At 38.2% G+C, this 25,163-nt stretch overlaps 1 protein-coding gene across 1 annotated transcript; it reads right to left on the bottom strand.

Annotated features, from left to right (window-relative positions):
• Positions 1-21,662: 21,662 nt before the first annotated feature.
• LOC121981387 (junctophilin-1-like) lies at positions 21,663-24,520 on the bottom strand. Its single transcript, XM_042533876.1, has 3 exons — positions 23,625-24,520; positions 22,334-22,562; positions 21,663-22,256 (listed from the first exon to the last, which is right to left on the bottom strand). The coding sequence occupies exons 1-3, from the start codon at positions 24,389-24,391 to the stop codon at positions 22,092-22,094; spliced, it is 1,161 nt and encodes a 386-aa protein (XP_042389810.1). The 5' UTR covers positions 24,392-24,520; the 3' UTR covers positions 21,663-22,091.
• Positions 24,521-25,163: the final 643 nt, after the last annotated feature.

Raw genomic sequence — 25,163 nt, 5'->3', positions numbered from 1 at the left:
ACGGATCCGTTGGCTAGGGAGTTTCGGGGTTTCCGCGAAGCGAAAAAACGGTTTTTGCGGCCCGAAAAACCCAACAGTGGTATCAGAGCCACGTGCGAAGCAAGTACGAGTTTAGATTCGTATTTTTATGAAAAATATAGATCTGTAAACTTTCTGTAAATTCATGTTTTTATAGTTTTAATGGGTATTTTTCTCGTAGAAGCGAAGCACAAGTGTTTAGACACTTGTAGGCTTCGACTACCGAGAAGAATTTTCCGAAACGGCAATGTTTCGCCCCAAAATTTTTTGGGACAGCGGCTTAGGCGCTGTTAGATCGCAAAGGAACCCTCGCGATGGTTAGATCGCGGGTAGGGGCGCTGCCTCTGGCCCCGCAAGGAGATTCGTTCCGCGATTGCGCCCGAAAACGCTAAACGGGACCGCCGGGAAAAATTTACTCATAAAATTGTAAAAATTATGAAAATTACAAAAAATTATGAAAAAATATATAATTTAGAATTATATATTAATTTTGTGATAGTCATGGCCCAAAAGACCCAATTGGATTGGAATAAATGTGTTGTAATTCATAATACGGCCTGCGTGCTGTTATGTGATGTGTGTGCTGTATTTTTTTTATTATTTTTATTTTATTCGCGACCTGCGCGTCGTGCCTTTCTCTTATATTCTGATTGTAAATTAGATTTAGACTCGAATGTAACTCGAGTTTCAAAATTGTAATGAAATTTTGAAGCGGTGGAAGGTCCACACGAGACGGAGTTATGAGGAGGGCGCGAGCAACACAAGGTGGTCAAAGGAAGAAGCTTGAGAAGCTGTTGACCTTAGGTTGACCATCCGATCTTCTCATTGGCTTGATAAGATCGTAGTAGGGTCATGACACAATCACAAAATAATTAATTGCTTATATATATGTGATGCATGTTTAATTAAGTAGTTAATTAGTGCCTAACGATTAAGATTAGATCTAAATCGTGCACAAGATGCACCCTTACGATTACATTAGATCTAAATCGTGCACAAGATGCACTCTATCGATTAGATTAGATCTATATCGAGTATATGATACAACATCGACGTTTAGATTAGATCTAAATCACGTCAACTCTAATGCCTACCGTGCCGTGATACCTATCACTACCTCGATCACATGTGTTGTTGAATCTGCCAAAGCAGAGCAACACATATTATCTTGGTAGGGTACGGAGGGACAATCTTGGTCCCGCCTATCAACACATGGGTGAGTACAACTCAATTAGATTGAGTAACTAGTTAACTCGGTTGGATCGAGTACAACTATAGGCATTCTTCCAATGGTTGGAAAGATAGGACATAAATCACATTTATATTAATTCTTGGGCGTATTAGCCAAAGCTAACTCAAGTTTTAATATAACTTCGGATAATGATCCTATAAACAAGAGTTGCATAGAGATGTAATTGGTAATCGTTACCTACCGATCATACTAAATCTTGGGCGTATTAGCCAAAGCTAACTCAAGGGTTAGTATGATGTGGATCTTGTCCCACATGAATTATAGAATTCAGTGGGAGCATCATTTAGTTGAAGGCCTAATTAAATGATTTAAAAGAATATGATATTTATTTTTCCATTTATTTCTGTTGTAGAATTTCTATGACGTCAAACACGAACAACTTCTCTATGCGTTCTGTCCTTAAGAAGGACAAGCTCAACGGAGCAAATTTCCTGGACTGGTACAGGAACCTGAGAATAGTTCTCACTCAAGAACGTAAACTGTACGTTCTGGAGCAGCTCATTCCGGAGGCTCCTCCTGCCACTGCCACGCGAGCAGACCGAGATGCTTACAAGAAGCATCAAGATGATGCATTAGATGTGTCATGTCTTATGCTCGCGACCATGAACTCTGAGCTTCAGAAGCAACATGAGTTGATGGGTGCTTATGATATGGTTGAACATCTTTGTCACCTATATCAAGGACAAGCAAGGCACTGGAAGAGGAACTCCAAAGAATACCTGGAAGATCTTAAAAAGAAGAGAAATAAGATTTCTACTTCAGGTATACATGTTATAGAAGTCAACCTCTCTATTTTTTCATCATGGGTATTAGATACCGGATGTGCTTCGCACATTTGTACTAATGTACAAGCATTGAGAAATAGCAGGGCATTGACGAAGGGTGAGATAGACCTACGAGTAGGCAATGGAGCACGGGTTGCTGCTGTTGCTGTAGGAACTTATCATCTATCTCTGCCCTCTGGGCTTGTACTAGAATTAGATGATTGTTGTTATGTGCCTGCATTAACTAAGAACATTATATCAGTTTCTTGTTTGGACAAGAAAGGTTTCTCGTTTATAATAAAGAACAAATGTTGTTCCGTCTATTTAAACGATATGTTCTATTGTAGTGCACCTTTGATAAACGGACTCTATATTCTAGACCTTGAAAGCCCTATCTATAACATAAATACCAAGAGGTTCAAGTCAAATGACCTGAACCAAACCTATCTCTGGCACTGTCGCTTAGGTCATATAAATGACAAGCGCTTATCCCAGCTCCATAAGGATGGTTTGCTGGACTCATTTGATTTTGAATCTTATGAGACGTGTGAGTCATGCCTACTAGGCAAGATGACCAAGACTCCCTTTAGTGGGCACAGTGAAAGAGCGACTGATTTGTTAGGACTCATACATAGTGATGTATGTGGCCCTTTCAATGTCGCTGCTAGAGGCGGTTATAGGTACTTCATCACATTTACTGATGACTTCAGTATATATGGTTATGTGTACTTGATGACACATAAGTCTGAATCCTTTGAAAAGTTTAAAGAATTCAAGAATGAAGTACAGAACCAGCTTGGCAAGAGTATTAAGATACTTCGATCAGATCGAGGTGGAGAATACCTTAGCCATGAGTTTGCTGACTACCTAGCTGAGTGTGGGATTCTATCCCAACTCACTCCTCCAGGAACACCACAGTGGAATGGTGTATCCGAAAGGAGGAATCGTACCCTATTAGATATGGTACGATCTATGATGAGTCACACAGATCTTCTGACATACCTTTGGGGCTATGCTCTAGACACGGCAGCTTTTGTACTCAACCGAGTTCCATCCAAGGTCGTGATAAAGACACCATATAGGATATGGACTGGGAGAGATGTCCAGGTGTCTTTCATGAGAATTTGGGGTTGTGAGGCTTACGTTAGACGTCAAGTCTCAGACAAATTAGGACCCAAATCCGACAAGTGCTACTTTATAGGATATCCCAAGGGAACTAAGGGATATTACTTCTACATTCCCAGTCAGCACAAGATAGTTGTGGCAAAGACTGGAGTCTTTCTAGAAAGGGACTTTGTTTCTAGAAAGACTAGTGGGAGTACATTCGATCTTGAAGAAGTTCAAGATGCGGATCCTAGCACTGAAGCATCGATGGAAGTTGAACTGGAACCACAAAGTGTTGTGGATGATGTTGTTCCACAAAGAGTTGAGGAACAACAACCAGTTCAAGTAGACCTACCTCTTCACAGGTCACGTCGTCAGCCTGAGAGATACTCATTTCTCTTGTCTGACCATGATGACGTTGTGCTCATAGAGGATGAGCCTACCACCTATCAGGAAACTGTGATGAGACCAGATTCCGAGAAATGGCTAGAGGTCATGAGATCCGAGATGAAATCCATGTACACCAACCAAGTATGGACTTTGGTTGATCCACCTGAAGGGGTAAAACCCATTGGGTGTAAGTGGGTCTTTAAGAGAAAGACTGACATGGATGGACTTATCTATAAGGGTCACTTGGTAGCTAAAGGTTTCAAGCAGATTCATGGTATTGACTATGATGAAACCTTTTCTCCAGTAGCGATGTTTAAGTCCATTCGGATCATGCTTGCTATTGCAGCTTACCACGATTACGAGATCTGGCAGATGGATGTCAAAACCGCATTTCTGAATAGAAACCTACTCGAAGATGTGTACATGACACAACCTGAGGGTTTTGAGGATCCAAAGCATACTAGCAGAGTATGCAAGCTGCATAGGTCCATTTATGGACTAAAGCAAGTTTCTCGGAGCTGGAATCTTCGATTCGATGATGCAATCAAACAGTTTAGTTTCATCAAGAACGAAGATGAACCTTGTGTCTACAAGAAGGTTGTAGGGGGCATAGTTGTCTTCCTCATATTGTATGTGGATGACATACTACTCATTGAGAAAGACATCCCTTTGCTACAGTCTGTCAAGACTTGGCTAGGGACATGTTTCTCAATGAAGGGCTTAGGTGAGGCATCCCGCATTCTAGGGATACATATCTATAGAGATAGATCTAAGAGATTGCTTAGCCTAAATCAGAGTACATACATTGACAAGGTACTCCTTCGGTTTGCCATGCAGAACTCCAAGAAGGGATTTCTGTCGATGTCACATGGCGTGAGTCTTTCGAAGACTCAAGGTCCCTCTTCTAGAGAGGAGAGAGACCGCATGGATCAGATCCTTTATGCCTCAGCCATAGGATCGATCATGTACGCCATGTTATGTACTCGACCTGATGTCTTGTATGCTTTGAGCATGACGAGCAGATACCAGTCAGATCCAGGTGAAAGTCACTAGATAGCGGTCAAGACTATTCTTAAGTACTTAAGAAGGACTAAAGAATATTTCTTGATATATGGAGGCAATGATGAGCTAGCTGTAAAGGGTTACAATGATGCTAGTTTCCAGACCGATCAGGATGACTATAGATCGCAGTTGGGGTTCGTGTTTTGCATTAATGGTGGTGCTGTGAGCTGGAAGAGTTCGAAGCAGGACACGGTAGCTGATTCTACAACAGAGGCCGAGTACATTGCTGCATCAGAGGCAGCAAAGGAGGCAGTTTGGATCTGCAAGTTCATCACTGAACTTGGGGTGGTTCCTAGCATTGTTGACCCCATTGAGCTCTATTGTGACAACAATGGAGCTATAGCACAGGCGAAAGAACCTCGCTCACACCAGCGGACCAAACACATACTACGGCGCTTCCATCTCATTCGAGAGATCATCGAGAGAGGAGATGTGAATATTTGCAGAGTACCTACAGAGGCTAACATCACAGATCCCTTGACCAAGGCTTTGGCACAGAGGAAGCATGATAGTCACACTAGGTCATTGGGGCTTAGAGCCTACACTGATTGGCACTAGTGCTAGTGGGAGATTGTTAGCTAGAGCCCTAGAGTCAATCATTTGATGATTGTATTTTGGACTTGTTGTATCATATTCTAAATAAATAAAGGCATTTGGTTTTGGTTATTATACTTACTTGTATTGGTGCCAAATAAACTAAGTATAATAACGTCCTTGAGTAGAAGGTTCTTACCTATATCAATCGATTGGTTGAATCAATAGAGAGATGATATAGGGAACACTACTCTTAATTATTCCTAGTTGAGTATTAACATTCAGGGACAATGTTAATGCAATAAGACTAGCATGTAGGTCAACTCGATGACTTGATCTCACAAGTCATGGATATAGAGATATCAAGTTGACACATGGGTATGCATTAGAGAATGTATACTGAATGACCCGCCATGAGAAAGTATCATGGATCGTTATATGAGTGTCATATATTTTCTCATGTGACTATTAGTATGACTATTGGTCCTTAGACTTGAAGTCACCATGGTTCCCTACATAAGGAGTTATGTACTTTGGTTTCGTCAAACGTCACCCGTAACTGGGTGGACTATAAAGGCGATTACTAGGTATATAACGAATTATACAGAGGGATGTGAGTGATGTAGATGGGATCTATCCCTCCTATATGATGGGAGAGACATCGGTATTCTTGATAGAGTGAGACCACGAAGTGCATGGCCATGCCCAAATGAGTCAATATGAGATATTGAGTTCATTTGATTTAGTGAGTCTACTTGGAGTTCAAGATTTAAATTGATTAGAGGATGACACGGTCTATGCCTCGTATTGATCAATCTAGATGTCTAGGATAGAAGGACACTTGTCATATATTGTGAGGAGTCACAATTAGTAGTCACAAGGTGATGTTGGATCTCAACATTCTTGTAACTTGGGTAGTAATGATGTATTGTTAGATACCGCTCATTACTTATGCTTCTAAATGAGTTTAGGGGCATTGCCAACGTTACAAGAACCTATTAGGTCACACACAAAGAACAAGTGGATGGAGATTAGGTTCATATAATGAACCAAGAGGATTAGATTCATGTGATGAATCAAATTGGATTAAGAGTAATCCTAATTGGGCTAATTGAGTTGGACTCAAGTTGATTCATGTGTTCAATGAGTCTAATTTAGATTATGACTCATTGAATCAATTTAATTAAATGAATTAGATTCATTATATTAAATTGACTTGAATTAAATGGTTGGATTAGATCAATCATGAGAGAGATTAAGTCAAGTTTGACTTGACTTGAGAGGAAGAGGAAGAGTCAAGTTTGACTTGACTATTTGCCACATCATTAGTGATTTGGCATTAGGAGGACTAATGATGATGTGCCACATCATCAAAGTGTGTCACTTCATGGGGGTTACAAATCTATTCTCTTTAATGGTCACATTTAATGAGAATGGGGGTTACCTTTTTGGTTTTGAATGAGAATGAATTTTTCATTCACTCACATTGACATCATCTTCTTCCTCAAGCTCTCTTTTTGCTCCTTCTCTTCTCTTGGTCGTGGGTTTCAAGCAAGGGAGAAGAAAAGAGAGTGAATCTAATCCAAGAAGAAAGGTTAGTGAAAGTCACATAGAGATTTTAGAGGAGTGTGTTCTCTTCTTTGCCTTTCTTCTTCTTCCAATCCCATCCGAGAGCATCAAGAAGTGCTAGCACACTTGTGGTGTTCTCTTCTCCATCCTTGTGTGTTAGAGAACACATCTTGTTCGTGTGGATACTTCTAGAGAGTTGTCTACTTTGACAACTAGAGATCCGGCATCTCCTTGGACAAGCGAGACTCGCGAAGGGCACGCATCGAAGGTATAAGATTTTTCTCCATGTAGATCTAAGTGTAGATCTAGGTAAACTTGTACTCATAGTTTTTTCGAAATTTTTCTTTGCACGGATCCGTTGGCTAGGGAGTTTCGAGGTTTCCGCGACGCGAAAAAGCGGTTTTCGCGGCCCGAAAAACCCAATAGCGAAAAGTCTTTGAGGGTCGAGGGCTTCGGGTAAATGTCCTAGAGTTGAGGACTCTAGGTGGAAAGTCCTAGTGTCGCAAACCAGGTGAAAGATTAGGTGGGTCGTGGAGCGGGCGTCCAGCAGAAAGTCCTGGAGCATCAGGCACTGAGCAAAAGTCCAGTTGGTCTGGAGGATCAACTAGCAACAGGTAAACTCTCCTGAGTGGAGTATGTGAGGGCGCATTCCCCGGAGAGGGAACAGTAGACATCGGTTCGACCTAGGGTTTCAGGTCGGAAATCCGAAGTCAGAACCGAACAGTCCGGAGACTGTCAAATACTTATGTTTGACTTATTTTGTTGTGTTAAACTCTATCTTGCAGGATATGATTTGTATTTTGGACTAACCCATCTTGCAAGCGGTGAAAAAGAAGCAAAATTCTCGGATGAACAGTCCTGAGGCACCCTCCATGGAGCTTGGAGGCGCCTCGGGGCACTAGTTGATGACCTCCGCCCAGCAGGGTAGAGGGCGCCCTCATGGAGCTTAAGGGCACCCTGTGTTGGTTGCTACTTGGAAAGCCTAGAGGTTCCACTGTACAAAAATTTTGTACAAAGGTCTGAACCTTTTCCTAGCTACCATGTGTTCTTTTAAATTAAATTTTGGATCGCCTGCGGAACTTAACACGTTTGATCCAAAACTTAATCTATTCGTTCTTTTAGGTTTTGACTTGGGTCTCCTGCGGAACTTAACACGTTCGACCCAAATCACCTTAAGTTATTAATTCCATTAAATATTAATTTCCATAATCGGTTCCCAGTACTGACGTGGCGAGGCACATGGCCTTCTTGGATATGGGAGCAACCACCACCGACTAGACAAAACCTTTTATAGAAAGCTAATATTTAATTTCCTAAAATAACTTTAGGTTAACCGAAAAGAACAATCAAATCACAAGGAAAAGAAAAACAAAAGAACACTATATCGAAAACAAATTCGAAACTCTAGAATCGTATGCCTCTTGTATTTAGTATTATTTCCATAAATAACTAGTATGATGCGGAAAGAAAAATTACTAGTTATACCTTGTAGAAAAACCTCTTGATCTTCTACCGTATTCCTCTTCTAACCTCGGACGTTGTGTGGGCAACGATCTTCCGAGATGAGAAACCACCAAGCACCTTCTTCTCCTCCTAGCTAGGTTCGGCCAACACAAAGAAGCTTCACCAAGGACGAAGAACAAAACACCAACCAAGCTCCAAGGGATACAAGCTTTCTCTCCTTCTTCTTCTTCTTCTCCAAGTAGTATCCGGCCACCACAAGAGCTCCAAGCCAATAGAGAAAGGTTCGGCCACCACCAAGAGGAAGAGAGGAAGAGAGGTTGGCCGGCCACAACACCAAGGAAAAGAGGGAGAGAAATAATAGAGGTTGTCCTTTTTAAAGCCTTCTCTACCCCCTCTTTTATAATCCTTGGTCTTGGCAAATAAGGAAATTTAATTAAAAACTTCCTTAATTATTTTGCCATGAAAAAGAAAATTTTATTTAATTAAAAATAATTTCCTTTTTACAAATACAATGGCCGGCCACACCATTCCACAAATCAAGGAAATTTTAATTCACACAAGAATTAAAACTTCCTAATTTGCTTTCAGAAATTTATAAAAATTTCTCAAATAATTTTTCCCTTCATGGTGGTTAATAAAAAGGAAATTTTATAAATTAAAATATTTCTTTTAAACATGTGGATAAAAAGAAAGTTATCTCTAAAAATTAAAATCTCTTTTAATCTACAAATAAGGAAAGATATCAAATCTTTTCTTAATCTTTTGTAGAAACTTATAAAAGAGAATATTTAATTTTAAACTCTCTTTTAAATCATGAACATGATTAAAATTGAAAGTTTTCTTAAAATTTAAAATCCTCCTTTAATCAACAAATAAGGAAAGATTTCAAATTTTAAACTCTCTTTTAAACATGTAGATGATTTACAAATAAGGAAAGTTTTTACCAAAAATTAAAACCATCCTTTAATCTACAAATAAGGAAAGAGATTAATCTCTTCTCTTAATCTTTTGTAGAAAGTTATAAAAGGAAATTTTTAATTTTTTAAACTCTCTTTTAAAATCATGATATCCACATAAGAAATAATTTTAATAAAAATCCTTTTAATATTCTAGTGGCCGGCCACCTAAGCTTGGGACCCAAGCTTTGGCCGGCCACCTACATGGCTCATCCACTTGGTCTTGGCCGGCCCTAGCTTGGGTTCCAAGCTAGCTTGGCCGGCCCCATTGGATGGGTAAGAAGGTGGGTATGCGGTGGGTATAAATCTCTATATACTAGAGGCTACGATAGGGACCGAGAGGAGGAATTGGTTTTGGTCTCCCGATGAATTTAAGCATCCCGTGTTCGCCCCGAACACACAACTTAATTTCATCAATAATAATTCATTCCACTAAAGAACTATTATTGAACTACCGCACCAATCCCAAATTACATTTTGGGCTCCTTCTTATTATGAGTGTGTTAGTCTCCCTGTGTTTAAGATAACAAATGTCCACTAATTAAGTAAGTTACTAATAACTCACTTAATTAATATCTAGCTCCAAGAGTAGTACCACTCAACTTCATCGTCATGTCGGACTATGTCCACCTGCAAGGTTTAACATGACAATCCTTATGAGCTCCTCTTGGGGACATTCTCAACCTAGATCACTAGGACACAGTTTCCTTCTATAATCAACAACACACACTATAAGTGATATCATTTCCCAACTTATCGGGCTTATTGATTCATCGAACTAAATCTCACCCATTGATAAATTAAAGAAATAAATATCAAATATATGTGCTTGTTATTATATTAGGATTAAGAGCACACACTTCCATAATAACTGAGGTCTTTGTTTCTTTATAAAGTCAGTATAAAAGAAACGACCTCTAATGGTCCTACTCAATACACTCTAAGTGTACTAGTGTAATTATATAGTTAAGATAAACTAATACCTAATTACACTACGACCTTCCAATGGTTTGTTCCTTTCCATTATGGTCGTGAGCTACTGTTTATAATTTATAAGGAAACCGATAACATGATCTTCTGTGTGTGACACCACACACCATGTTATCTACAATATAAATTAATTGAACAACTACATTTATCATAAATGTAGACATTTGACCAATGTGATTCTTATTTCTAGATAAATGTTTATACCAAAAGCTAGGCTTTTAGTATACACTCTAACACCCTGGACATTGAGCAGAGGGTGCCCTCTATGGAGTTGAGGGAGCCCTAGACGCAGGTGGAGGGCGCCCTCCATGCGGTTGGAGGCGCCCTTAGGCAGATAAGTAGCGAAGAGATCAGAGCTCATCCACATTGCGGATTTGGTGCGGATGAGGGTGCCCTCTATGGTGTTGGAGGCGATCAATAGGCTATATAAGCCTGTCTCGAGCAGCAGCAAAAAAACAACACAATTTGACAACCCTTCTTCTGTGTGCTGCTCAAAGAACGATCCAATGAAACTGCAACAAGTCTCCGACAACCAGAAGCTTCAAGATTACTGTTTTCGTTATCGGTATAATTTCATTACTGTTTAATATTATAAATCTGAATTGTAACTTTTCGAGCTTATAGTGATTGCCCAAAGTAAACGCTCAACGAACGTGAGTCTTGGAATATGAGTCGCTCCAAACTCAGAACCAAGTAAATCTTGATGTCTGTGTTTTCAATTGTTATTTAATTTTTCGCTGCGTTTTACTATTAGTTTTCCAAAATGTAAGTGAAAGTCACGAACGCTATTCACCCTCCCCCCCTCTAGCACTTTCGATCCAACAATATGAACAATGTAAATGAAATATTTTATAATAAATATTCTTTTCTTTGATCATTGTTGGTTGCTGTAAATCATCTTTTAAATGTCTAGATTGTGGTGACACTTCCCCTTCAAAGTCTCTAAAAATCATTGGTGAGAATCTCCACAAAACTCTTCTTTTATAGCCTTTAGGTCGGGACTGATTTTCGCCTATTAGTCAACTGATAGTTTCCATCAGTCGATTGCTCTGTGACACTTGCCAGGATATAGATTATCCTGTGAGCTATTGAATCCGTTGATTGTGTATAAATACCAGAAGCAATCTTCTACAATTTGTTGATTCGAAGATGAATACCAGGAAAAAGGAAAATAAACAACACTACTAAAAATATTATTAAACAAAAAAAATTTCCCTAAATATCAGCTACCAAAATGCTTATATAGATCCAAAATCCTAAGACGCAAAAGGAAAGAAATTTTTTTTGACAAAAATTAAAAAAAAACCAACAGAATAAACAAATCTAAACATACTAAAAATGCAAAATATCCTAAATGATCTTTTGCCATAAAGCTTTTTTAATCTCTAAACATACTTTTAAGAGTTCCATAAAGCTTTTTTAATCTCTAATTTCTACACTCGTTGCACCTGGTAGTGGAACATACCCAGTCTTTGGATCTTCTATGCTAGGAGAAGCCTCAAACTTGGCAAAACTAATCCAGACCTTCAAGTGCTTAGTACGATCAAGTAGTCTATCATAGAGCTGTCTTGTTCACTCAAATTCTTCGATTATCTCAAAGAAAATATATGCCGTCCAGAGCAACTCTGGCATGTCCACTGAAGGCTGAGCAATTGCAAGCTCAAACAACACTCGATCATTATACTTTCTTTCATTCAATGTCCTCTCAAACTTAGCAAATTTACACCATGCATAGCAATTTGGAAGGGCCCACTCTATATGGTAAAAGGTGATTCTCTCGTCTTTAGCGCCCCCATCAATTTGTCCTTAGGCCAATTGGAGGAGATAAATCATGAGTGCTTACTAGTCATTAATACAGGCGGCAAGACATAGAGAGATGCATGCTCACACATGCCGAGTTTCGACCCAAAATCTCATTGCAAGGTCGACTCTAGATACATATCATACAGGTTCTACAGCGATTTACATTGCCTAGTTTGAGTTCCAGTTCCTCTTAAATATCTTATCCTTTGGGGTCATTCCTATGACATTTCCCAAAATTTGTCATGCAACTTTTAAGTTCCTTTGTCTTATCTCAAATTGGGCCGACATGAGTCATATATTTGCAAAAGAAAACTTTTGTGAGGTATCAACTTCAAACATTCCCTGTAAACCTTCCTCGTTCTATCCATGTCTTGCGCATCTAGTCCTTCATATAATGAATAAATGATCCACTAATAGATATATCTTCACTAATACGACTTCTCCTTTCTTGGAGGCACATTGGCTATTGCTTACGCCTCCCTCACCATTATCCTCCAAAAGCATTGTTCTTTCCTTCTTGAACTCTAGCACATTCTTTCTGAAGAGAATAGGAGGAAAAGCCATATCATAATTGAGAGCTTTTGACTTGTCATACCTCCCTCCCTCCCTCCCTAGCTCCCTCCCTCCGGCTGGATTCACTGCTGCCAAAATTGATGTTTTTGCATTTAGTGTAGCTTGTATACATGCTTTTGTGATGCTTATAGTCTGCTGCTCCATATGTAAAGCAATCGGGTCCTTGATGTCCATTTTATCAAATTCATCAATACAACATATACCATTGTCTGCAAGCATTAGCTCTAGCCTTTAGGAAGAAATTTTGAAATGCTTGCCAATTTCCAAAATCTACCTTTTTCTCAATGGTGTCTCTATCAAGAGAATTCTCAATGTTTAAAACCAGCAACACATCGTCACCAACTTCATCGACAACTTCATCCAACTCATTATTGTCATAAACTGAATCATCAAATATTTTGATCTTGTTGTCATCTCCGCCGCCTCCTGTGATTGGACGGTCAAGAGAGTAGAATTGGTCATACTCGATGTTGTCAAGGTTCGCATCCTCATGTTTGTCTCCACCGCCATGAGAGGAAGGGGGGAGTAGAGGCGTTGTGGAGTCAACATTCTCTCGAAGTTGTAGGTGGCAGGCGATTGATCTCATATCCTGCGTAACTAAACTTGCACTTGGGCATCTCTCCTTTATTGGAAGTTAGGGATTTTTTAGTGGAACCAAACTTAAGATAACAGAACTTACGATCTATAATATCTTGCACCGTTAGATGTTGGGATAATTCTGTGACTTGTTTCTGTAGATCTTGAATCTCATCTTGAGTGCTAAGACCAAGGTGCGAGGTTTTCTCAGTCAGAACTTGCCTGTCACTACCACGACGACCATCCATGTGATCTAGAGCTCAAATACCAATTGACACCGAGTGGGATAATGATTATCCTACGGGCTATTAAATCCGTTGATCTCACGCATGAAAATCGGAAGCAATCTTCTCCAAGTTATTGATTCAAATATAAATATTAGGAAATAGAAAATAAATAACACTGTCAAAGATATTATTAAACCAAAAAAATTTCCCTAAATATCAACTAACAAGACATTTATATAGACTCAAAATCCTTAAACACTAAAGGAAAGAAAAAATATCTTAATAGAAATAAAAAAAAATCCCAACATAAGGAAAATATGAACATACTAAAAATTTAAAATATCCTAAACGAACTCAAAATTTAAAAATATAAAAGAGAAAAATAACTCTAATATATATAATATATATAATATTTAGATCCTCTTGTATCACTCCATTGAATTCGAACATTGCACCTATAGAATGGATCTTTCCAACTCAACTTTGACCAACTACAATCCACTACTACTATTCATCAATCCATTGATGCCTAATCAGGTGAGTGTCATAATAGAGTTTAGAATATTCTGTTTGTTGTAATAGCAACAACAATCGATTATTACTGTTTATCAATTGATTAATCCCATTTGAGTTGTAATAGTTAAGTTTCAAATATTCTATTTATTGCAACAATGTCATCATTTAGTTGTTTAACCCTAGTAGTCTACTGATTACAACAAACCCCTCAAACCTTAAATTCAATGTTTAGGGATTCATCAGTCAATTACTACTACCTAACAATCAACTAATGTCTATATTTCAGCCTTATCAAGATTGAATTCTCGTTTTGTCTAGTATCCGGTAAACCTCAACCAACTAGATCTTTCTTTCTAATATTCAATAAACCTTAATCTACCAGAATTAGGGGGGTGGTAAATAGCATTATGAATTTTACTAGCTAATGTTAACAGAAAACTTAAACAAAAAGTTCAAATAGACAAAGTAGCATAATGGGAATAAATAATAAGTGATATCAAACAGGTGATATCAAACACACAACCCTTAACAAACTTTATGAGCATGCAACTTTAGATAGCAATTCAAGTATGCAAGCATAGACATCAAAATATAGATACACACGGCGTAAAAAAAAAAGTGATTCTTATTTATAATTCATCCTTTCCAAAAAGCCTTTGAAAGTGAAGAAACCTTTAAAACGATCAAAAAATTAAGGCACAAAATAAATAAAAATATGACAACAATAAAAATAAGAACAATTAATACACTAAATGTTGTCATTTGAAGTTGAAGCCAAAAGTTGTAAACGTTGTCACAGAGATTGGAAGAGCACGGAAGACGCAACGAACACACTGAGTATGAGCATGAACAGAGTATTGGAATGACCAAGAGTTGTTTTGAAAGCTCTGTCTCGAGGCCCTTTATATAACCCTCCTTCTGTTGCTGACGTAACAAGGTTCAATCGACTGAAACATGCCTAGTCACTTAGAAGTTGCTAATATGGCTACAACGTTTATCTGATAGACAACGTCATATGTATTGGTGCAATCAACCTCTAGGGGTTTTATATTTAATAATATGTTCAATGGAGCTTAGTCAAAGTTGAACTAATCACGTGAGAAGTCTTAGTCAAGTCAAGGTTGACCAGATAACTGACAAGTGATGAGTAGTCTACCAAGTGACTTTAAGTGGTGAGTAATCTACCGAGTGACTAGGAAATCCAAACAAGTCAAGGTAATCTGATACTTGTTAAGAGGAAAATCCTAGGAGGGTAACCTTAGGTCTTGGAGGAGTGAACTATAAGTAAAAGCCCTGATGAGTAAAGTTATGCCCTAGTGAGTGAAGCTAGTGATGAAAGTCTTAGTAAGTGAAGTCAGGCAATAGAAAATTCTAGGGGGAGATAATCCAAGGTAATGAGAAACCTTAGAGGAGTGAACTCTAAGCATGTGTGACCGAATGGTTTCCATTCAATTATGTGCGGTCGACCGGACCAGCGGATTTTAGTAAACCTAGGTATAGTTTTACCAATACTATTTTATATTACTATTATTGTTGGTGTGCTAATTTAGTATTGTAAGAAAAGTCTTAGTGGATCAGGTGATCAAACATTGAACATAGAAAGTTCAAATAGATCTGGAAGATCAAATGTTTAGCAGGTGAGTGAGCTATGTTTCTGGAGAGACTATAATAAGGTTGTGTCCTGATAGAGACAAACCTTAGGAGCTAATCCAACTAAAGAAACTAACAGAGGTTTCTAAGTTGAGATCAAGATAGTCAATGTTGTCTTATTCATGCATATATACATCTCTATTCAAACTCTATTTTACAGGATATAATTTTGTATACTAACACTATTTTGCAGAATATGATGTTCCATCGACTGATAAAGGTGTTCAGTCGATGGATCCATGATATATCAAAATAGTGAGATTTGATCTAGAATATAAAAGGAATTTTTGGTTCAGTCGACAGATCAAGGTGATCAATCAATGGATCAGTTTATTTCTAGAATTAAAACAAGATTCGAATCAAAGTACAAATGGCAAAAAGATGTTCAGTCGACGGAAAGATCTTGATTCGTCGACGGAACAGTGAGATTTCCATGATCGAATGAATCGGATCACCACAAACAAGGAAGGAATAGAGGATCTGTCAACGAATAGAAGGATCAATCGACAAATAGGTTGAATCGACATAACCCTTTATCAGTCGACAAAACAAAACTTATTAAAGAAGCCCTCAAGCTCTGAGCCAGGTAGAACTTCAGCTTTTAAATTTTCTATTGTGCTCATTCATTGCTCATGCAAGCTGCAACTACTATGACACCAAGAGGCTTCCGATAACCTACGCTTCATCATCTATACATTATTGTCGGTATATATACTTTACTTGTACATTATATTCATACTTGTACTATTTCATCATTTAGTGGATTGCCCAATAAAAATAATCAAAGATCACGGACCTTGGATTAAGAGTCGGCTGGACTCCAAACTAAGTAAAAAAAAGACGTGTTCTTTGTTTTTCTTTCTTTGTTTTATTCTGCTGCATACTCTAGTTTTACAAAAGAAACGAAATGATTTTAAATCAAATGAGATTCGCCCCCCTCTTATCTTTCAGAATTTAATAATTGGTATCAGAGTAAGAATGCTCTGACAAGACTTAACATTCTTTCTAGCATTCTAGTTTAAACATTTTCTGTTAATATTTTTCTTTATACTACACTACTAATCCCAAGACAAAGTCTTGGAAATTATTTTTCTGTTTATATCCTTTTGGGAAAATGTCATTATCTCATCAAGAAGGGCGAAACATCTACGAGCCTCCACCATATGATCAAGATGATTTCAATTACTGGAGGCGAGCAGTGGAATGGTTCGTAGGAAGTGAAAGTCTCCTAGAAGGTCAAGGTTGACCAGATGTTAGATAGTGGTAAAGTCCTGATAGGTCAATATATGATAGGCAACGATGAAATCTCGATAGGTCAAGATTGATGGGATATTAAGCAATAGTGAAGTTTTGATTGGTCAAAGTTGACAGAATGTTAGGGAAAGGAGGTCTCAGCAGGTCAAAGTTAACCAGATGCTAAGAAAAAAAAGTTCTGGTAGGATAAGGTCAACTGGATAGTAGATAAGGTGATAATTCGACCTTAGTAAGGCAAAAATAGATGTATCAATTGATTGATGATCCTTAAAGCCCGAGTTCAAAATTTGAGGGGATTTATTGTATATCAATTGACTGTTGGGTATAAGTAACCGACTGATACATTATTGCAATGCACATAAAGTTCCTGAGTTGATTTGAGAACTCGACTATTGCATTATCAATCGACTATTAGGTATGAGCAATCGACTGATGTCACTACTCGAGCTAACAAAAGATTCAGAACTCAGTTGAAAGACTTAAATATTTTAGCATTAATTTATTTATGATAATGAACAATCAACTATTATGACCAAAGCTAATTGGAAAGAGTCGTTCTGCAGTTGAAACAATTGAATTCAACGGAGCAATCTACTAATAAGTACTATCAATCGCTAGTCGACTATTAGGTGGAAATCAATCCCAATCTAAAGGTTATAAAGGAAGGTTTTATGGAGGATTTCGACATTGATTCTTAGAGACTTTAAAGTTGAAGTATTACTACATTCCATACTTTTAAAAGACAATCTAAAGCAATTAATAGTGATCAAAGCAAAAATTCATTATTGTAAAATGTTTCAATTACATTGTTCATATTTACTATTATATCCTTATTTTTCTTTATGTTGCTTGTATAAGAACAGGTGTATAAGAGGTTTTTCCGCATCTAAAAGGTCTCTGAAAAGGAGAAAGATAGTGGTAATACCGCTAGAATGTTATATTATGGAGTAGAAACCGGGGATTCCAAATCACGTAAAATCAATTTGTACTTATATATGTTGTTTTGTTCTATTTTTATTTCTATATTTAACTCTTTGTAGATGAGCACAAATGAATGAAGAATCATGAATCACCCCTTCTAGCGATGTCATTGGTTCCCACATTACCCACTTATAGCCTTTTGTAAACTTTTTGTGGAATTTGAGACTTGAGCTAGTAGATAAAAAATGACTTGGTTAACTCTTAATATTGCAAGATTTCAACAACTAAACCATAGATATCCCACTCACTACCTAGGCAATCACTAACGATACAATTTACAAGTTTAAAAATAAATCCAAGATTACATCAATGCAATCACATAACTAGGTTAGCATGGCTTTGGGTCTTCAGTTCCTTTTCAATACAAGCTTCACGTCCCTAAGTCATCCAAGTTGTCGCCTCAATTTGAAGATCCTACCCTCAAGTCTATCATGTTTTTCCTAAATTTAGACTCCTTACCCTTGAGTACTTCGAGCATTTGATTAATTCTACCCTTGAGTCCATCGATATCTTTACTGATCCAAGCTCCTCACTCTCACGTACTTTGTGCATCCCCCTATCCAAGCCTCCTACCCTCAAGTCCATATGTTCTTCCTTGATCAAGGCTTAACGTTCTTCCCTTGAGTTCATCTCCTCTAAATTGAGACTACATGTCTTTGAGCTTCAAAGTCATCCTACCATGATTAACTTGCACACCCGATGTAATCATTGGTGCAATCATGTCGTAGCTTGGTTCTATTAGACCAAGAGTTGGTGTTTGAGATATAGACAATATGTTGGGGCAATATATTGGTGCAATCATGTTATGGGTAGCATGATTGAAGTAAATTTAAGATAAGATAATATGCCAAATATGCCAAGATTGACTTGATGTTAATTAAAGTCTATGCGAATCACACCTGACAATAGTGAAAGTTCAATAATTATTGGTCTACATGAAGTCCAATAAAGAATTGACAAGTGAAAAATTCAACAGGTGTTAGTAATAAAAGTTTAAGCAAGTCAAGAATGATCAGATACTTAACAAGTGAATGAAGTCAAGGCAGGTCAAAATTAATAGATGTCAGGCAAATAAATAAAGTTTTGATACATCAAGTTTGATCGTAAGTCAAACAAGTGATGAAGTCTTGACAAGCCAAGGATAACTAGATACTATGCAAGTAAAATTCCTAGAGAAGTGGACTCTAGACAAGTAGATTCCTAGAAAGTCAAGATTGGCTAAAGGTTGGGCAAGTGAGTCAAGGTTGATTAACATGGTTGGGTAGATGGAGTCCTAGAAACTAAGCCTTCTACCGTAGAAGTCATAAGAGATCAAGGTCGATTGATACTAGGCAAATGAGATAGTTCCAAATACATTCTCTATGTACAAGAAGTTTAGAAGGCACCCCACGAGGAACGGTGTGGTGGTAAGAGACAGATGATTCTCATGTAACGATGGTTAAATTTCACATTGGGCATTTCCTACAGAGTTTGGACCACTAGTGGCGCTGGGGTGTCATGCCAAGACACACATGTGCTACCCACCTCTATGACTAGTTGGACTAAAGGCCAAATACCTGGATTACTCTAAAAAAAGCTTAGAAGGTAAGGCCTTTTGGAAAAAATGAGGAAGTCTCTCTTGGCAAGCAAACATAAGTAAGATGAGAGTCTATAAGTGACTTGGAGTTTAGGTTTCACACAAACTTGACTTAGGTGAGGACTCAACTTTAAAGTTTGTAGTTCAATCGAGTAAAGGGAAATTTCAATTGACTAATTGTTGAGTCGATTAGACCGTTGATTCAGATTGATTTGCTAACAGATATAATATTTCTATTTGTAAATCAAGGGATAGTGGGCCAGCAAGCAAAGTCATCTGATGGGGTCGAGCATAGCCTTAGATAGGGGTGAGTAAAATCTCGATTAAATCAAAATAACTGACCTAATCAATTTAATTTGAAATTCAATTAAGTTAATTCAAAATTTTAACTTTATTAAATATCGATTATTTCAATTTATTATGTTCGATTTCAATTATAAAATACAAAATTCGATTAAACCGAGTCAGATTTTAAAAAATGAACTACTAACAATCGACTGATAGTTATGCTTATCTAGACTTGTTATATCTCAAAAAATTATGTAGTCAAACGGTACAATCGACTGATGTCTACAAATTGAGCATAATAAATTCACAAATCGGCTAGGACAGTCCGAGTTGATTTGATACATAATAGTTGACTGCTAATAAAAGAAAAATTAAATAAATTGTCATTTAGTTTTCAAATAGAAAATTTGATTAATTCAATCAGAATCTGAACTAACTAATTTTATATTTATTCGATTTTAATAACAAATTTCAATCGGTTTGGTTTGTCTAAAAAAATTGGGATTTTGATTAGTTCAATTTGGTCAATTTGATTTTAATCAAATGCTCACCTTAGTCTCAGGTGCTCCAATTTCATATAGATTTTGTTCTATTAACTATTAAGCTATTTTCTAGTAGGCTACATCAATTTGGCAGAATAAAGCGTGCGACTTTGGTGCTGATTGGTGTGTTCCTATTCCGTTGGGACCCTTTCATTTGAGAAGGTAGGTTTTTATGTGATAATAGATCTGATTTAGTATGACGGTCGATTAGTTGAAGAAAAAAATATGTTTTCTTTGGTATTCTTTACCTTTGCACCGTAGCCTGGGGGCTAAAAAAGTTGTTTCTTCTCTTTCAATTTAGTTTCTCGTTGATCAATTAAACAAGTGTCTATGTTTCCTGATCTACTAATTTTATCTCAATTGACTATCTACTCAACTAACTAACAAATAAAAATATTTTATTCATCAAAAAATCAACTTGAGTTGACTGTGTAATCGAGTCATATGCCAATCATTAAAAGTTATCTTCAGCTAATTGGTTTCTCGACTCATATCACTTTTAAAGTCTACCATCTACTTAAATCTAGTCTAGCTTGCAACCTAGCATACAAGTGCACTTGATTCTCAAGTTCACTAGAAGTTAGCTACGAAGAGTTTCTGAGACTTCATGTGTCAAAAATTCTTTTCAATCTTTCATGCCAAAAGACCTTCTCTTTGAGATTTCTTCATTTATCAAACATTCAATAGATTTTGATCTACTAAAACATCTAATCACTCTCTTTATCTACGAACTTCCAATTCTTCAATATACTTTAGACTTTTTTTAAGATTCAAATGTTCAGCCAACTTTGACCCATTTAAACTTCATCTATTACATTTTCAATATCTTTTATCAAATATTAAAACTACATACGAACATAAGAACCCCTACATTTTCCTAGGCAACCACAACATCGCTATAATCTACTCAAAAATAAATCCAAACTTACAACACTGAATCCAAATTCGATGAGCATCCATGAGTTTACTGAAACTCAACATCTGCTCCTTATCCATGATCAACATTATGGTCTCCAATTGGCATATTAAATTAATAAATTTTCTACACCTTTGACGTTTAAAAAAATAAATAAATCATTTTCATCAAACAACTCGATTACCTTTTTTGAATTATAAAATAAAAACAAAGAGAGAATCTCAATGGATATTTTGGAACAACAGAGTTAGATTTCAGCATAAAAATAAACATCAAAATATAATTTCGAGTAAATATTAAGATACCACACACTTTGTTAGGTGGATGATACTGTTCAAAATTAATTGAAAGCCAAAAAGTCAATACCAAAAGGTCAACTGTGGGCCCATATTCAATAAGCTTCCTTCGCTTGGAAGATACAAGAGGATCTTTAAACCGATGCATTGAATTATAAACATGGCCAATGGCCAATGGCCTATGGCCAACGGGCAATGATCAACACCAAGAAAGCAAAAAGAAAAGTAAAAGAAAATGTAACATAAAGAAAGAAGAAAATCACAGGCAAGAAATCCACCAAGGCCAGGAAGATCAAACAACTCAGGCAGTAATAACTGGACCACATTTTCTCAGGGAACAAAGGGGAAGCAGGTGGAGTGGTTGAATCAGATGAGGTAATCATGCATTCAAACTTGCAGATTTAAAAAACCAGGTGGGACAACACATGCTATGACATCAAAGTGTTAGAAAAGATGCAGGTATAGGACTCCAAAACTGAGAGAATCTCAGAATGAACTGAGAAGATATACAATGGGAAAGGATGATAAAGCAAGGCTACTGCTTTACCATGTGCAAACGCAAGAACAACATGGTTGTCATCCTTTCCTCCACTAGATTACACTTTTGAGCCCTATAAAGAAGTGACAAGAAAAAAAAAGAACATGAAGTTCTGAAGCTTCTTGGAAAACTTGTACTTAAATCAGATGCACGAGTTATATACATTGAGGTTAGAATTGCCAACTACTTGCCTATTTCTTTGTGATTGTGAACTGTCGGATTTGGTTAGCAAAATGTACTGGCCAATCAAACTCACTCATTGATGTCGCAAAATTTGCCATCGATCCGATTTTGTACGGCTTTTATTGCAGCAACTCGAGCAGCAGTGGCTGCTCTATTAGCAGCAGCCACTGCTTTGTTTACTTGCGAATCTACCCTTGGAACGAGGATTGAGCTCTCTGCTGCCTTCTGAGCAGCCTACAAAATTTATGCCATTAAAAGACTAAGATGAACGGAAGAAAACTAGCAGTAGAAATGAGTAAACAAGCAATTACCTGAACAGCATGCTGAACAGAAGGTTCTGATGTACAAAGGGGCATCTTTAGAATTCCAGCATCCCAATCGCCGCACCTTGTGTCGCCATTTCGAAATGTGTACATTCCATAACCTTGCTTTTTGCCTTCATGCCATGATCCCTCATAGCAGTGGCCATTAGCAAAATGGTAAACACCAAAACCATGGATCTTGTCAGCAAAGTATTCACCAGCATACTTGTCACCATTCCTACACCCAACGAAAGTTTTCAATCAATAGTCTATTACTTTGCCAAGAAATTTTGAACAACACTATGCAATGACCATGATAGCATCGAGAAGTTTAAACAAGAATCATACTTTGTAATCGTAGTGAATGATATTTTCAATGAAACTGACAAGAACCACTACAAATACATGAAATCAAATTACAGAAAGCATTGAAAGACAAACTTATGGGAAAAGGTAGGAAAATAACATTCTTAGTTTAATGTGCACCAGAAGCAAAGAAAGTAAGCAGTCAAACTACCAAAAAAAAAAATGACTTTCATCTTATTCTTCCTTTACCTCCAATATTAGAAGAGCTAAAAGAATATGATAAAAGGATGCGCCAGCAAGAACAATGAACCAACTAAAGCAAATTAATAAGTACCACATATCCGTAAAGCCAATCCTCTGTTTTCCCTGGTGTAATTACAAAGTAGTAAGATTTCCTCACAACCTTGTTACTACGAGCTCAGTGGTCTGTTATCCATGTCTTGCATATACGAGCAAGTTCCTCATGTTAGAAGCAATCAACTATATATGACTAGGTTATCCTTGCACACAACCATGGACAGTATCATACTCTTAAGTCATACTCTTAAGTCTTAAGTTGAGAACCACTAACAGTTAACAAGCACAAGTGACAGTCATTAAAAGTATTAGATAGATTGAAAGACAAGAAACAAAGACATTAAAACAAGTGAACATCATCCAAATCTACTTTTCCTTAAGTTCAAAAGAAAGAAGTAAATTTTCAACAACCATGAAAAGAATATGGAAAACTGAAGCCTTTCTGTAATGAAAAGGACTTGGAATGCGGAGAAATCTATCCGATAATACCAAAGACAACATACTTTTTCCTTCGACTAATTGGCCATCACATTAAATCAGTAATCCAGATCTAGCATCACATGAACAACCTACCTTTCTCGAATGAAATGGTCCCAATGGAATAGAAACACAGCAAACAACACCAAAGTCGCGAGCTTTGTTCCTCCAAATTGATGTAGCCTACTAGAAAAATAGCTTAATAGAACAAAAAACTTGCCTGAAATGGTAGTAGCCGAGGCCGTGCTTGACCCCGCACTTGAACTCCCCGAAAAAGCTACTCCCGTCGGAGCACGTCTGAGCCCCCACCCCGTGGCTCTGCCCGCCGACCCACTCTCCGGCGTAGCTATCTCCGCTGTAGAACTTATACACGCCGTAGCCGTGCCGAAGCCCTTGCCGGTAGTGCCCCCGGTAGCGGCTGCCTCTCGCCCAGCTTTCGGTACCGTATCCATCGTACTTCCCATCGACCCAGTCGCCCTCGTACCGCCCCTTTCCAAAGAAATTGTAGACACCGCTGCCGTTACACCGCCCCTTATGAAATTCGCCTTCGTAGTAATCCCCATTGCTGTAGAACTCGACGCCCTCGCGGACAATCCGCCCGCCGGACCGCTTCTCCTTCCTTTCCACGCCGCCGATGGACCATTCAACGGACGAGGCCCTTCGGACAGCGGTGGCGCCGCGACGGAAGAGGTCGGCTCGGCGTGCGGCAAGGGAGGCGGCGGTGGCGAGGGCGGAGAGGAGGAGGACGTCAGCGAAGAGCGGGCAGTCGTCGCGAAGGTAAAGGAAGAGGAAGAGGATGAGCGCAAAAGGAATCGGCAGGAGGAGGAGATTACGCGAGGGGCTTCTGCGGTAAGGGCGGTGGGGCTTCTCCTCCTCCTCGTCGTCGGCGGCGGCGACGGAGGAGAGGCTGTGGACGGAGGATCGGACGATGGGGGATCGGAGGAGGGACGACTGCGTGCGGGTAAGCTTACCCTTCTGCGACTCCATTGGTTGTTCCTCTACGCGTTCGAACTCATGACGAAGACGAAGGTGGGAGAGAGAGAGAGAGAGAGAGAGAGAGAGCGAGAGAGAGTTAAGACTTAAGAGAAGGGAAAAGCGAAGGCGACGGAAGCCAAAGCTTTGGAACAAACGAAACCTGGGTCCTTATTCTTACCGCCAGTGACCGGATGGCCTGCGGAGTCCGTAGCAGCGTTCCGATTCGCAGCTGACGATCGGTGTGAAACCCTTTCGAAACAGTGGTCCCCACACGTAATAGATCAAAAAACTGACCCGTTATTGCTTCCCTCTTAACTAAGGGTAGGATGATGGGTGCTATCAGAATGGGTATGAGAAATATTGTGAATTTTCCTGAAAAACCGATGGTTATGGTGGTTGTGTGAGTCTTGACGCATGTTTGACCCGTCCGACCCACCTTTCGTGGGGTCCACTAGGATTTTGATTATGACATTGTCTTTTTGATCTTTGAATCTCATCCGTTCATATATTTTTATGTTTTAAACTAACACGTCGCAAAAGTTGAATCTTATAATCCGTCCCTAAATTATAAGCCAGAGAAATTTTTTCTGATACATTTTAAACTCAACGCACAAGCTAACGTTAGAGACCATGAATGAGATTGATATCTAAGAGTATTAATTACAAGCAAATATAATAAGGGATACATTCATCTTAAAATTAATAATTATTATTTTCGATGAACATCTATAGTTAAAATAAAATGACTTGTAGGTAATTTTAGAAAATGACGAAATCATATAGG

The sequence above is a fragment of the Zingiber officinale genome, chromosome 5A (assembly GCF_018446385.1).
Source record: "Zingiber officinale cultivar Zhangliang chromosome 5A, Zo_v1.1, whole genome shotgun sequence".
Taxonomy (NCBI): Eukaryota; Viridiplantae; Streptophyta; class Magnoliopsida; order Zingiberales; family Zingiberaceae; genus Zingiber; species Zingiber officinale.
This window is presented reverse-complemented; position numbering and strand designations above follow the sequence as displayed.